Below are 16,417 nucleotides of genomic sequence, written 5' to 3' on the forward strand. Positions count from 1 at the left end.
TCAAAGCAAACAACCATACAGTTACAATGACAGATGGTCTTCAATAAGATATAAAGATGGATTGTACCGTACTAGTAAAGGAAGGGACGTTTCATCCGCATATTAGTAAGATGGCGCGTGCTGATTTGGGTTCATCGATTCCCTCTACGTAGAATATTTTTAGGCACAGGGTTATTATTTACGGTCCTCGCCATAAAATGTAGACTCTAATTATAGGCCTCCGGCATGAGTAACGACAAATGTTCTCAGTGAACTTTCCACACCACGGTAGACTTGTGTCAAACGCATTGCATGACAATGATGCAGAACAACTGGAAGAAAGCAGTCTGTTCAGACACAGATTAAATATTGTAATTAACGTGCCATAAATATACTTGAAATCCTTCACTATTCTTCCCACGAGACCATTACCTATATCAGATTTTTAAAGCAGCCAATGATTATTCCCATATCTCTCTATTTATATTTAAATGAATCACATTTATATGGAAATAGAGTTTCTGAATATATATTCATCATTATGGCAAAAAAATGTGCTTCAGTTTGAGATATTAAATATGTGGTATATCTTAAATACATAAGAAGTTGTGTTGAAGGACAAGGTCGTGATCACAGATTAAAACGACCTAGCACTTTTCAGTTTGAAGGGGCAGAGCACTCGGCTTTATTTATACACTGGGCCAGAAGGCACAAATCCCCCCCCCCCGTATAATGTATAACTGAGTATTTCCTTCCATGAGTTTATACATAGCACATACTACAGGGCAGCATGTTATATATATGTTGGACAGCAATATGTAAAAATGATATGCGTCTTGAAACACATGGCTGATGTGATCACTCAGCTCTGTGGAAAAGGCACACTTTTTATATTCTGAACTTGCCAAGAAGCCTTACTGCAAATTTTGAACTAGATCAATCATACCAGAAGACACCTATTCTGTGTATATCGCCTTTTATTTTTTTAAATTTAATATACTTTATAAATCTTGCAAGGCAGTCTTCATTTTAACCCTCTTTATACGCTCTTAACAATAGAGTGTAGCAATTGCATAGGTGGGACCGTTCATGGCCATGTAGGCAATATGATGTTGGCTCCTAGGGTCCACTTTGTCTACCACGTCACATATGTACTGGCCACTGAAAGGGTTAAAACATCCGTGCATTTTGATACATGCTTTTTTACGTCAAGGTGGTTTTATCCTTTCCCGAGTGTTTATATGGTTATATGATTTTCCCTTAATTAAATATTGAAATTTAACCCTTTGTTGGCAGACTGGGGAATACTGCATATATTATATAGCCTTAGTAAAGCAATTCAAGGATACATAGTCTAAGTGTCACATACAGGTTAGATAATGATCACCCCAGCCTTGTATAGAAGTGAAATACCACACCGAGGTCAGTGTATTTTTGTTTTCTATATGAGAAAAGAAAAAACTAAGAAAAAAAAAAAAAGCAGTGATTTGTGTAATAAACATATAAATTAACCAAGTGACTGAAATAAATAATTGTTTATTTAAAACGCTTTGTAATTACAGCATTAACCAAAAACACATTTTGTGATAAGTTACTAGAATTTAGTTTAAGGCCTCAAAACGGATTACTTCAAGCAATATAATAGACAAATATGATCAACATAGAAACTTCAAATCTAAAAAAGTATCAAAAATATAAAAAAAGAGCTAAAATTTGCATTTGCAAAGCAATTCAATAAACATATCAGCTTGTTTTAAGAGGCTCCAAGAATTCAGAGGTATATAGAGCATCAGCGTAACTATCACATAGGTCCAGATATTCTGCAGCTACCTCGTTCAGTGCTTCTTCCAAGAGGTCATCTGCCATACTGTATATAAACGAGAAACTTAAGTCACTCAGCCATAATGATATTAAAAATATTAAATAAAAAAAGTAAAAATGAATAAAAGAATCATAACCCTGTGTTAAGAAGAGGACAAATGCATGCTGGGTAATATACAGTTTTACAGGTGACGGTCTATAGTGTTTAACGTACCTCTCGAAGATGTAACGCGAGTTGAAGCTTCCCTCTTTCGAGTCAGATGTCCGTCGGAGGCGACATTCATACGAGTCATGATAGTTTTTGATATTTTGCAGCATTTGTGTCGGGACAGAGATCTCGATCAGGCCTTTCGGTTTTACGGTTGGCCGCTCAGGCAAAACAAGTGGCGAGCTTCTGGCCAACTCTTCCTTGCTTACTTGTAGTGAACTTGAAGAGGCATCACCAGAACAATGTTACGTTTGACAGCAGTTTAAAAAAAAAAAAACTTTGTTTAAGCGAAGTAAAACAGTAAAACAGAAAATCATAAACGTCTGCATGGAGCTCACGATAAACACTCGTTAAAACATCAAGTCACTTGACAAGTGACTGCCTGATTAAATATATATGCTTTTTATTTTACTGTTTTCAGAAAGATCGGTACCGCTTACACAAACTCTTGCCTATCACAGTTTCTCTTACCAAATGGACACCAGCCATGTTGGTAAATTTGCCTGATTATCTACTTAGAAACCACGTTTTCTACATACACTGATCATCATGCCACTTGCCATGATTGATTTATAAATGTAATAAAGGCAAACCATTGTGGTGAGTTACTGTCTCACAGCTTTTACAGATCACTGCTACACTCATTAAAAGTGAAGATTACAAGATAGGCTTTGATTTCACAGAATCCCATTGTACAGCTCTGTGGATTGTGACGGCACTATATTAACTCAACAAATAATAAAATAGAAAACCCAACAAACATAGAATTGGATGATCGATAAGAACCTTTTGGCCCACCTAGTCTGCCCGCTTTTTCCTGCATTAAAGAAATAATGGTGTAAGGGCAAATTGATTAACATAACGATATAACAAGGTCCAATATAAAATAGATGTCCTGTTTAAAATGTCTCTCTACACTGTTTAAACTACACTGAACTCTTTCTAATGGAGCACAGGATGTCTGCTGCGTGCATTTTTAAATCTCTGGTTACTTACTCTCCCTCAAAGGGTTCCTCCAAAAATATGTCCACAACTGGTTCCCTCTGACCCGTGGGCTTGGTGATCATAATTGGATGAGGAGAGCGAGGGATTGTTTCTTTGCCAGCACTCGTTCGATCTGAAGGAACGCATAATGCAATTTAAAATTGCTTTTAGATCATAATCAATTTAGTGTTTTACTGAGAATTACAAACCTTTTTCTTCCTGGGCCCAGAATTCAGGATCTGCGTATGTAGCATGGTTACGTCTCTGAACAATTTCTTGGAATTTCTGGAGAACAAAATAAGTCAATTAAAAAAGAAGCGATCACTGGATTTATAATCAATGGTCAGCAAAAAAAAAAGCACATCGAGATTGAGACGTACACACAAATTGCACTAAAATGTATTTTTTTGGTTGTATATCAGATGTGGCCCAAATGTTCTCCCACATATTTCCATTTCAATGCCACAAAAACAATCTTAACCACAAAACATTGTTTGATATATTAATTCTGTAGCTCAGATGAGATAAAGCATTTGGGAAATATATGCAATATATAGATTTAAATAACCTAAATAAAATCATATACATCTTCTTTGGCTCGTGTGTAGCAATCATAAATGTAAATGTTGTTTGTAGAAACAGTTTATATATAGAATTATATAGATATATAGATTAGGAGGCTCCTATTTTTTATGACTCATTATATTTTGGATGACTTTCCCTGATCAATAACCACTCTTAGCGGATTCTTTATAGCAATACTAATGGCATCTGTCCCTCCATAGACTTTTATTAGTCACAGTATGGGTAATTAAGACTGAGCCTTCTGTTGTAAGGCAGTGTGACACACAGTCCGGGTGTTTGCGTTGGAGCTTGGGTTAAGATAACAGATATACGATGGGTCATATGCAGAGATCATTGTATTATGCACAAATTAAAACAGCAGCAACAACAAAAACATACTTTTAAAAACTCAGGTTTAATCCAAAACTGATAAAAACAAAACTTGGTGGGAGTTCTCCTTCAAGGCAATATGTACTGTGACCGTCTTTTACACTGATAGATATATACATGCTGGTGTCTCACCTCTATTTCTTCTATCCTCTGAATCATGGCCTCTAGGTCAACATCTTGGATCCCTGAATCCTCTCTTGAACACTGGCCTGTTTCAAGTGAACCTTTATTTATTACGTTCTCAGGCAGATCCGCCTTGTTGAATGTCTATAGAAGATTGGACAAAAAGAAATGTGTTAAATAACTGTTTAAATAAATGTTTCCCTATATGTGGCTATCGACCATTATCGCTGTGATTTTAGTAATTATTACTTTAAGAGTGAAATGCTTCTATCAAACGCAAATCTCATTCTAGCTTTCTCACGTTTTGATATTTGTAGTTCAGCTCCATTCATTAACTAGGCCCTTCTACAAGGACATATATGACATGATTATTAGGTTAGACATGATGGTTAGACTTGAGCATGTGAATTGTAAATAGGGCTGCAACTAACGATTATTTTAATAATCGATTAGTTGGCCGATTATTTTTTCGATTAATCGATTAATCGGATAAAAAAATTAATGTAAATTTTTCATTTATTTAAAATAATTTACTAAACAAATGATGTTAAATACAAACAGCAGAATAAAAAAACTTTGATAATACATTTCTTGTCTTTATTTCCCAACCAGCCCCCCAATATATGCACATTTGAGCCCAGGCTTGCTACGCTGCCTCCCAGACATGCCATGCTGCCCCCCCACATATGCCACGCTGCCTCCCACATCTGCCACTCCACGCTGCCTCCCACATCTGCCACTCCACGCTGCCTCCCACATCTGCCACTCCACGCTGCCTCCCACATCTGCCACGCCACGCTGCCTCCCACATCTGCCACGCCACGCTGCCTCCCACATCTGCCACTCCACGCTGCCTCCCACATCTGCCACTCCACTCTACCCCCCACATGCCACTGTGCCTGATACGCCTTATACCCCCTGAAACACCACTCCATCCTCCCCAGACATGCCACCCTGCCCTCCCCACATATGCCACGCCATGCTGCCTCCCACATCTGCCACTCCACAATGCCTCCCACATCTGCCACTCCACGCTGCCTCCCACATCTGCCACTGTGCCTGATACGCCTTATATCCCCTGATACCTCACTCCATCCTCCCCAGACATGCCACCCTGCCTCCCAGACATGCCACTTCTCTACCCCCAGATATGCCCCTAAATTAACCCTAAACACCCCACTAACCTTAACTGCCCCTAAATTAACCCCCACCTCCCCTAACTTTCAGTAGCCCAAATATATATATATATATGTATTACATACATATATACACATATATATATATATATATATATATATATATACACACACATTATATATATATATATATATATATATATATATATATATATATATATATATATATATATACACACACATACACATTATATATATATATACATATACTTACAGTTAGATGAGTGTCACAGCCATGTGGTTCTGGCCTGGAGAAGGAAGGGGCGGGGCCAGTTGTCACAGTGATTACAGGGAGGGGGAGTAAGTAGGAGCTGCTGCTGTGAGACGGTGAGTCAGACTAAACGGATTATATAATGAGGGGGATTTTTCAGAGCGTTTGCTCTGAAAAAACCCTCATTTTATAATCGATAATAATCGATTCAACTAATCGATAATGAAATTCGTTGCCAACGAATTTCATTATCGATTATATCGATTAGTTGTTGCAGCCCTAATTGTAAATTTACCAAATTCTGGGAAATTCGGTGATTCGTGCAAAGCAACGAAACGAGGTCTCGCCGAGCAAACGAAAACAAAGCAAAAAGCTCAGAACTCTTGTCCAGAATGTGTGGGCCCTTTCACTCACACTCACTCACTCACTCAAGCTACCTTCCTCTACCTTCTCTGCTGACCACTTCTGAATCTCCCTGTTCTTTAACTTATGTCTTCTCTCTCATCTTTTATCTTCTATCTTTGTCCGCATCTCTGCAGGCATCACCTGCACAATTTGGCCCTAAGGTGAAATTCTGCAAATTTGTGGCACTTTTAATGACATCCTCCCACCTGATTGGAGGATCGGGCGAGAGGACGTCACCGGAAGCACCATAATTTTGGCAGAAGTTGGAGCCAGGTTATGTCTGCGGAGATGCGGATGAAGATAAAAGAGAAGATAGAAGATGCAGAAGGGATAGGCAGAGAAGGTAAGGAAACACTTTGGAGAGCGTGAGAGAGAAAGTGAAATTTTGTTCCTGAATTAAAAATGCCCTCGATTTTCATACAAACCGATTTGACAGGGAACAAAACCCGCTGCCTAAAAACGAACAATATATATATCTATATGCTACTACTAATATTATATTATAGATATAAAAAGCCATGCTTAATAACGAAACCAGAACAGATGCCTTAATCGCCAAAGTTTGTGTAACTTACTCGCTGTCTTTGTGTATTATCTGCTTTTGATAAATCACTCGCTTGAAGAAGTTGTTCTCTGAATTTTCTGAAAAATTAAAGGAAACTGGAAATATAAATTGCATAGCTCATAACCACTGCAAAATCACCAACTGACTTATTTTTAAAAGCAAGAAAAAAAGTAAGGAAAAGATGGCTTCGGGGTTATATATAAAGAGCAATTCCAATGCGACTACCATAGCAACCAAAACTTTGCCGGTGACTGATCCAATTTGTCAGCTTTTGCAGCACAGCTTGCTCTTACATTTTTCCATCATGCAAAACTTGAATTAGGTGAGGAGAAGAAGATAAGAGTGTTTTATAAGGAAGAAACGTGGTTCAATACTCCAGGGCCTGAGGGCAGCAAACAGACCACAAATTTACGATATCCTATCTTGAGCACGGGCATGTGAACTAAAAATTAATTTAACTACTTGTCTTCAGGTAAGGGTTTAGATAAAACCTACCGAACATTTTGCAAGCGGGACATTTCTTCCCTGTACAGATTATCCAACTCTTGTATTCTTCTTGCCGTTTCTGCGTCCAGCCAAGCCAACCTGGAAAGGAATAAAGAATGGAAATATCCATTAAATCACAAGTACGATCACACAGACATTGGTGACTAAACCAACAAGTGAATCTCCACTTGGCTGGTGGTTCCTAGCACTTAAGTACCTCTTCTGTTACGGTTAAAGTCTCTAATGGGAGGCTTTAGAATATAGCATCCCTGTTTTGACACTGAACATGTTCACTCACAAACTCCAAAAAATAGATTTGCTTTTGGATAACGCTCAAACCCCTTCTGGGGCTATGGTTAATATATTTTAACATCTGTTGTCTTTTTTATAGTTACTAAATTAATCCCTTAAGGACTTGAGGAATTGCCAAGTTCTTGCTATGTCTTTCTTCAACAATTATTTCTCTCTTTCTCATTTGGCATACTGTAATATTATATATATATATATATATATATATATATATATATATATATATATATATATATATATATATATATATATATATATATATATATATATATATATTGGGACAAGTAGGACTTTTTCTTTAAAACCATTCTCATATGCAAGACATTTTTAATATTTATATTTTTTCTTTTTACCAGAAACATTTTGTAAATGCAGTTTTATAGGTATAGTTTTATAGGTATTTTAATTAAACGAATATATAACTAGTATAAAAGGGGGAAAAAAATACCTAAAAATATGATTAACCACCCCAAAATCCTATACAATTTTCATTTATTTTACGTTTTCTACAATTTTTTTAGGTTTTTATTTAGTCGGGTTAAAAAAAAAAAAGTGTATTTTTAAAAAACAAAAAGTGGGTCTTAGGTATAGGCATAGAAGCAGCCATAAAGCAGTCAACAACAGCTGTGACCCAAAGATCACCACGGTGTGGGACCATTTTTACCAGTATGTCTTTGGTCTTGTAGGGACTTTGTTTTCATGGTGTTATTAATCACAAAAGGGGTTCAATTAACAAATTGTGATATTCTTTTTTTGAGCATTTTAGCATGAGTTTAAAAGTACTGCATTTACTGTTTTAAGAAAGCCTTCGCTGGAATTTCAAGACTATATTGTCTGCCATTGACATTAGCAAAATTACTTAGAGAAAGTAAATTCTTTGTCATATTTGAATAACAACCAGATTGGCAAAAAAAAGTGAAAAAAAAAGAAGTAGATGGAGTGGGAATCCAAATCAATGAATTTCAACAAGGTTCTAAATTATTCTCAAGCCAAGGATGAGCAAATTCATGTAGAATAAAGAAGCATCCAACAGAGGAGACATAATTTTGGACAACCGGACAGACATATCCAAAAAGAGATCAATAAAAATAAGGGCAACATAAATAAAATGTGTGTGCCAGCAGGAAAGTAATTGGATCTATAGCTACTGTATTTCTTCTGGGATTTGATCTGTCCAATCTTAAAATACACAATATTAGATACTAGCTGATGCATGTCATTAAAATGATGGTGGGTGTCTTGCACACGGGCAACAAGGGATAGGGGTGGCCTGGAGAGCTCAAGCTGAAGAAGCATACAATGGGATCCGGGTCTGCTATGAATCACGGGACCAATCACGGCTCTGTGTCTGCGAGGCTGTGTTGTCAGTGTTAGTAAATATCTATAAAAATGATATGTTGTTGCTCTGTGTCTAAATTTCACTAATTGAAGAAAGAAAAAAAACAAAAAAAAAAAATATATATATATATATATATATATGGTTTCCTATTGCAGGCCCTTTGATGACAGACCTGACAGCTTCTTTGGCAATAGCATCTTCTTTCTCAGGTTGATTAATTGTGAGTATATTATCATTATCCAAATTTTTTGTTGGAGAACGGTTCAATCTCTTATCTTCTTTCCTCACATGAATCCTGTGTAAAAAAATAAATAAAAAAAAAAAAAAGATTGCTTGAAGACTACAAACAGACCATCATTTATGGATTAAAGAGGTTCCAAGTACAAATATGATTTACTTTTTCGGGGATGCCGGGGGAGAAGTTTTATTGGGAGGTAACCATGGAGTCCTCTTCTCCTTGACAGGTGGATGATTCTCTTTCAGTGCAAATGCCACTGTTTTCTTTTGAAAATGTGCTCCCTGATATGGTTCCGTTCTTCGAGGTTGGGATGGCTGGCGGAATCTCTGACAAGAGTTAACGTACAAACAATTAGAATTTTGACTTGCCTGGCTCTGTGGTCAACCTGTAAAGTTCATGAGTTTTACAATGAGATTACAGCTGTCTTCTTCCCTTAAATGCAGTATTAGAAACCTCATTCCTAGTACTATTGGATATTCAAACACTTAAAATGAAGTAATATTCTGCCGCACTTTGTTGGCTTAACTGCAAACATTTAAGACAAACCAGGCCGGTAGGTTGCTGCTATAGAAACTGAACACAAAGCTTCTCTCAGTTTCTTTTTAATGTAATTAAACCTTTAAAAGGTAATATGGTGTCTCATACAATAGAGTATCATTGGCATTTGCTACACTTAATGTAAGGGAAGCACAATATTCGTAAGAAAATGACATATGCTGCATTAATTAACATAGAACAGCTAAATAATGGTTACGGCTAAAAAGGTCCAATTCTGTTTAATTAAAGTCTGGGAAAATATATTAAGCTTGACAGCCGGCAGACAGCTAGACTTTTGCAGCTTCCACTTTACAGCAGTGAGATCCAGGTGGCTGGTGATCGGTATATAACATTAAACTAAACACAAACAAAAACTAATACAAAAACACAGCTAAATTCAATAAAAATAGCATTTGGATCTTAGTTTGTTTTGTTTTTTTTTACCAGTAAAAGCGATTCAATAAACAGTCATGACCACAGTCATACACCCACAATGTACTTGGACATGCTGGCTGAGTGTACACGTCTAACATGGAGTCGTTAAGTATATTAACATGCTACCTGTATGGATAATATAAATGTCATTGTATTCATAAGCGGGTGAAGTTTAGTTATCAATGCTATATTGGTTACCTGGGGTTTATGAGATTGTAGCACTCCTTTGCGTCTGTCGTGTCCTGTGCCTACCCTGGGAATGCCTTTTAGACCCCCCGCTTGTATTAAGGCCTCCAGCCCAGATCTAAGGGCTGCTCTCCTTTCTGGCGTAGGTGGGTCCTCTACATGTATCGGCTCAGTCTGGGTCCCTGTAGTCAAAGATTCAGGAGTGTTGTCTATAAAGGTGTAAAGAATAAAGAAGCAATAAGACATAGCAAATATAGTAACAAGCTGTATTATTTTTGATTCAAGACACTACAAAGTTCGGTTCTCCAGTGAGATCTAAAATGAAGAGCATCCCAAATTAAAAACAAGACGCCAACTAGACTAACTCCAATATTATGATTTATTAGATAGACCTCACACCAAAACATGGAGGCATTTAACCACTATTATAACAAAAGGTGAAGTCTAGGTTACAGCTGTCTAAATCACCATAATTGCTACCTGATGCTATTCAGAACATCGCTTGGACATCTTCTGTTGAAAGCCTTTTACTACCTTTTTAAAATGATCATTACTCGATTACATTTAACACCCTGCATAGAATGGCAATTCTGATTATCGTGTGCATATAAAATATATAAATAGCCACAACGTACAGCTATACATAAGATAATACAGCTACATTATGGCAAATTGCATGCATGAGACAGACAGTTACTCCCAAAACATTGGGAACAAAACAAATGGTCCGTTTTTAACATAAAAGGGGCTTCTCATATCCTAGCAAAGTTTGACAGCATATCTACCGAACACAGGCTGTTTCCGGACTTCTGACTTCTCCAGAGGCAGCCGCTGCTTGAAGATCGGAGGTGGACCTTTCTTCTCTTTAACGGGAGGTCTAGAGGGTAGCTCGTCATCTCTCTTTTCAGCAGATGGGGATCTGCTTGCAACCTTCTTTGGAGATGCTCTTCTACCATAGGAGGACACTTTGTGCTCAAGAAGGAGATCAAGGTCCTGGATAAATATTTAGGCAAGTCACTTTGTGTATAAACACAAATTTTATGTATATGGCTTCAATGTTTGCTCTAGTATACTAAAGCTATCATTAAAGTTAAATAATGCATTTTTTTTCATTTAAAGATAGACTTTTGGAGAAGACGCATTGTGTTGACTTAAATTCAATGTACAAAACTGTAATCTCTATAATAATAACCCAATCCTCATGGTACACCGATGGTTCAGGTTTCTTTTTAATCTACTTGTTAGAACAGAACATGGTAATCACTAAACCCACACCACAGTGTGCCTTGAGTGCTAAGTGGGAACCATTGAACTAGAATTTAAAAATACCCTGGCAACAGCCCAGATCCATTAAACATAATACTGAAAAGTATAAGTATTCTTTTAAAATACATAAAAAATGTTTATTTAATTATTGTTAATTTATGGAGGTTTAAGCTGGCTCTCTATATCTTAGAAGAGCTTAATCGTTACTGTGAGGGTCAAGAGGTATATAACCTGCCAATATATTTGCCTTAATCTGACAAGCCAAGATGTACCAACTCTGACCCAGATAATTGATTTAGTAGATGAAAAATGTTGGAGAGGCAGAGAAAAAGATGTCAAGTGCTGCCCTCAGCGAATATCAGACATTTTAAAAGGATTACAAAAGATGTCAATACACAGCAAAGAGCCAGACAATAAAAAAAAATAAAGCTTTCCTGAATTATACCGGTCTCCTGAAGGCAGTAACTGACGCAAGTCTTTATATTCATTTAAGAGCCAAGGAGAAAAAGTTTTGAGCTTCCAAGTATTATAGAACTGAATTCATATCTTACAATTTCTACAACTAAAAAAAACTAACTGAACTAAACTAAAAAATAAAGAGATATTGTGGTCTTTTAAATGAATATTGACTTAAACATTGTATTAACGGGACTTACTTTTAAATACATCAATTAATCATTGGATCGTGAATTTTATTCCCACTACATTTTGGCTTTTAAAAATTCTCAGGAATCTTAAATTCAGGGGTCAAAAATCTGTTTACACAGCCAATACATTTGGAATGCTTATGCATTCATCAGTACCCCAAGGATGTGTTACAGAGCTAGAAAGCCATTGCTACCTCAGCTTGCTGGAGGATGGAAAAGATGGTGCTTGATGCCGCGGGGTCGCTGCCCGTTTCCACCTTGGCGGTGCAGAGCGTCAGCTGGCGGACGACATGCACCAATTCTTTATAAAGAGCTGGAACCTGCTGCTCCCCTCGCTCACTCAGCTGAGTGACAAACAGCTGCAAAGCCCGAATGGCTCCTCTGTAGACGGCTGCCAGCCTGGACATAGTTCGGGACTGACAAGACAGTTACAACGTAAGTTGGCCATGCAAGCCTTATAACCCATGTGGGTGTAATATGAGATAATTAAAGAGCAAGACATACGGGCAGAAAATGGTTAATCTACCCAAGGTGTAAACAACTCAACTAGACTGCAATACCCGTCATCATTAGCTAGAGATTCCGTAAAGGTTTTTAAAAGCATTCACTTGGCCAGACTGCCCTCTTCATATAGTTCACTGCAGAGAATACTGTTTTTATACAGCCCTAGTAAAACTGGTCACACTATACGTAAACGGACGGAAAAAAAGAAACCAGTCAAGACCAAACTGAACGGGAAAAAAATGTATGTAGCAGTTTGAATCATTTTCCTTCTTACTTTTTTGGTGTGCTTGATTTTCTGTGGTTGATCTAGTTCTTCCTGTAATTCTTTTACCTGTAGAGATCAATGGGGTTAAAACGAGGGAAACAGATAAGCAAGCATCTGTGCAAAAGGCCAATGTGACCTTTAAAGATGACAAGGGTACAACAAAACAACGAGCTCAGTGCGTTTCACAGAGAGAACCCAATAAACTGCTTCACAGCGGCGAGTGGTCAGATTATTTACCTGTTGCTGCAGAACATAAAGTGTTCTAGCTGAATGTGCTGCTCTTTCCTTCTGGCGAATCCGGCCTCTGGCTTGTTCATCAGGATCCAAGATCTCCCCGGCGTGTCCTAAAACAGAGACATAATTCTGTATAGCAGGTACAATCCGGCGTCTCTACAGGGGAGCTGTGGTTTCAACATAATGGCCGTGATTTATGAAGGGCCAACCTCGGTAACAGTTGCATAGCTGGCGGTGTATAATGCAGATAGATCAGCACAGGACCCAGGTCTCTACTAAAGAAGCAGCTTGTCAGGGCTGGCCCTTTATAATGCAGAATGAAATCAGTGAGGATGTAGTGAATAAATCCTTTAGAAAACTTTACTTGGCATACAATCATTAAAAAAGGCAAAAGAATATTTTTTTAGGGTAAAGTTCTCAACCTTAAAAGATCTGAAACATTTAAAGACATGTAAGAAGTGGAAACTATTTCGGAAACGTCCTCGTTTACCTTTGTGTGCCAGTTCTTCTATTTTTTGCATGTAGGTACACATCTCTTTCTGCAGTCGCTTCACCTCCAGGCCACTTGGCTCAGGTGCAGTTTCTGGGATTGTCCTACTTCCGGACCCTGTCTCATGGGTCGGCGGAGAGTCCGACATACGTGGGTAGTTCCCATTTTTATCTGATGTATATACATAGACTCGGGCACCTGACTTAGTCACTTCTGGTTTTACAGCCTTTAAAACTTTATTTTTATCCTTAGGGATGTGCCGTTTTGCTTTCAAATCAGGTTTTAAAGGTTGGGCTGGACCTTCATGTTCCGGTAAACTTTGTATAACCTCCTGCTTTTCCACCAAATGTTTTCTTTTCAAATCTCTCTTAGCGAGCCAGACAGCTAGGTTCAGGCGTTCTTCCGATATTACAGAGAAGGAAATCGAAGGACTGGAACGTCTTGAAGGATCGTCTTCATCGGAACTGCCTACTTTCTTCAGGTTTGCACCGAGCTTCTCTATAACAATCGGCGAAGGATTTGAAAAGTGGGTGGCCAAGTTAGACGGATGAGTTGGAACACCTCGCTTAAACTGCAGCTACAAAGAATAACAACAACTGTCTCAATTTCAATCATTTCAAATATAATCAAGTCATGACTAAATATCATTTGAGTTTAGAGACTTAATGGAGAGTTGTGGTTTGGCCCCCCTTGCATCACTATTCATTATTAAAGGCCAACATTATTAAAGGCAACAGGTCTCTCTATCAAGAAGCACTAAGCTAACCCTGTATAATGCATAGTTCAATGAGTGAGGACACTGAAGAACTCTGAATAAACATTTGAAAATAGAACCTGGTGGCATTTTTCCTGGTATAGACTAAGACCTTAGTTTTGTCTTAGATCCAAAATAGCTTTATGCCTATCCCATCCATGTTTAAATTCACTCTGTGTTTTAGTTTCTACCACTTTCGCTGGGAGGCTCTTTCACTTACCTACTACCCTTTAGTAAAGAAAAGTCCTTACATTACCACTAAACCGTTTAGATTATTACATTTTGTTGTAACATTTCTCCTCATTTGAAATTAGTGTCCCTCCTCATTGAGGAATGTTTATAAGAAGCGTACTTCAGCATGATGTACCTATAAGGTTTCATTAATTAGAAAAGACTTGGCTCGTCTGCAAAGCTTTCCTACTCTTGCTTCTGAGGCGAGAACACTATTTTTAATCACTAAACAGAGCGAGGAATGAAAGAGGGAGAGCCCGAGCGAGGAACGGGGAGAGCGCGAGCGAGGAACGGGGAGAGCGCGAGCGAGGAACGGGGAGAGCGCGAGCGAGGAGAGCGCGAGCGAGGAAGGGGGAGAGCGCGAGCGAGGAAGGGGGAGAGCGCGAGCGAGGAAACGAAGAGGGAGAGCGCGAGCGAGGAAACGAAGAGGGAGAGCGCGAGCGAGGAAACGAAGAGCGCGAGCGAGGAAACGAAGAGGGAGAGCGCGAGCGAGGAAAGGAAGAGGGAGAGTGCGAGCGAGGAAAGGAAGAGGGAGAGCGCGAGCGAGGAACGGAAGAGGGAGAGCGCGAGCGAGGAACGGAAGAGGGAGAGCGCGAGCGAGGAACGGAAGAGGGAGAGCGCGAGCGAGGAACGGAAGAGGGAGAGACTTATTTTTGTTGCCTTATAACCAACCTGATTTCCCTTTGTGTGGTATATAGCAGGCTGCACTCTGTGTGGTAAATAGTGGGCAGCGCTCGTGCCACTTAGGAACGTCTGCGTGGTCTTTAGCTGGTGTTGACCATCCGAAGCCATCTTCTGACTTTAAGAGGAACCTGTATAACAACAACATGGCATTAATTACACCTCACTGTATGCAGTACAATTTCCATATGCCTCAACATTAATTGTAATCTATTACCGTGACAATCCCCATAGTATAACATTTTAGCACGCGTCTCATTTAAGAGGGACATTTTAGCCTAGGAGGTGTGGGTTACAGACAGGCCTTGGACTATACATTGTTTGTGTAACTGAATATCTGTGTTCTATTTACACATTCACGTTTATAAACCAATGTTCTGCTGTTTCTGTGGATGTATCATAAGGTTTTATTCACTAAAGGGAGATGTAACAAGAGTGTTGTGGTTTCCGCCCCATCTCTGTCCTCTGTTCATTATGAACAGCCAACATTGGCAAGTCTGATGTGAAGGGTGATAAATAATACATTATACAGGGCCAACTAAGAACATTCTGCGCCAGTGGCTCACATCACAGTCAGTAAAATGTATTTTATATATAATACTTTAAAAATACAAATGTCACTGCAGTAAATAATATATTCCACCGCTCCATGACACGATAATGTCACGATAATAGAGGAGGTTTTGTTTACCTTATAATTGCTTTGCGTTTTCACACATTAGTTAGGATGATTATTCCAGCAGGCTTAACACTGTCCGACGCATCGCCTCTGTAACGATTTCCTCTTTAAAAACTTTCTCGATCTTCAAATTACAAATCTAACAAAAACAATTACCCAACGGTTTAAAGCGGCGCTATGACAACCGGTTATCTGAAAAGCATTGTACGGATCGCCGCACTAACCAAACTTCGAAACCCCAGCTACGCCTCAGGGGCGCTACAGCTGGCGCGGAATGACGGGACATGCAGCCTCGGCTGACATCTTTGATACTGGAATGTAACACTATGATAACCAAAATTCTATGAATTGCCACAATTACACAAGACATAAACATTCACGGCAATAGGCGGGAAATAGTTTCCACCTCACCATTGTCTTTCTTGCACGAGTAATGCTCGTGAGGGTTTTGCCCTAACCTAAAATGGCCGCGATTATTCCATTTATTTCTTCTCTGGGTTCAGAATTTACGAGGACGGTATCTTTTTTCCATTATACTGTATATGCTCCATTGTGCGAAGTTTGTTTAGTAGAAATAGAAAAGGCGGATTTCTGTAGGGTATGAGTCGCCAGAATTACGTTCAAATATATTAAGGCAACAATAAATACAGGGCTGTAAAAAAAAAAAACTATTACATTGACTGTCCCTTT

General features: G+C 38.6%; 1 protein-coding gene across 1 annotated transcript; it reads right to left on the bottom strand.

Moving 5' to 3' along the window:
* Positions 1–1,499: 1,499 nt before the first annotated feature.
* Positions 1,500–15,942, bottom strand: KIAA0753 (KIAA0753 ortholog). Its single transcript, XM_053457199.1, has 17 exons — positions 15,740–15,942; positions 15,040–15,179; positions 13,383–13,959; positions 12,896–13,002; positions 12,668–12,724; positions 12,084–12,305; positions 10,762–10,969; positions 9,989–10,185; positions 8,978–9,144; positions 8,753–8,875; positions 6,942–7,031; positions 6,457–6,523; positions 4,079–4,213; positions 3,202–3,277; positions 3,005–3,125; positions 2,015–2,227; positions 1,500–1,846 (listed from the first exon to the last, which is right to left on the bottom strand). The coding sequence occupies exons 2-17, from the start codon at positions 15,157–15,159 to the stop codon at positions 1,723–1,725; spliced, it is 2,604 nt and encodes an 867-aa protein (XP_053313174.1). The 5' UTR covers positions 15,160–15,179; positions 15,740–15,942; the 3' UTR covers positions 1,500–1,722.
* Between the last annotated feature and the right edge of the window lie 475 nt (positions 15,943–16,417).

The sequence above is a fragment of the Spea bombifrons genome, chromosome 2 (assembly GCF_027358695.1).
Source record: "Spea bombifrons isolate aSpeBom1 chromosome 2, aSpeBom1.2.pri, whole genome shotgun sequence".
Taxonomy (NCBI): Eukaryota; Metazoa; Chordata; class Amphibia; order Anura; family Pelobatidae; genus Spea; species Spea bombifrons.

Bases quoted from the DNA above. Each gene is read 5' to 3' on its own strand.
- KIAA0753 (XM_053457199.1), bottom strand. From the start codon at position 15,159: ATGGCTTCGGATGGTCAACACCAGCTAAAGACCACGCAGACGTTCCTA. The intron at 10,970-12,083 runs GTAGCAATGGCT...ATATTTATCCAG, and splicing joins CCATCCTCCAGCAAGCTGAG to GACCTTGATCTCCTTCTTGA. The intron at 6,524-6,941 runs GTAGGTTTTATC...TTAATTTTTCAG, and splicing joins TCCCGCTTGCAAAATGTTCG to AAAATTCAGAGAACAACTTC.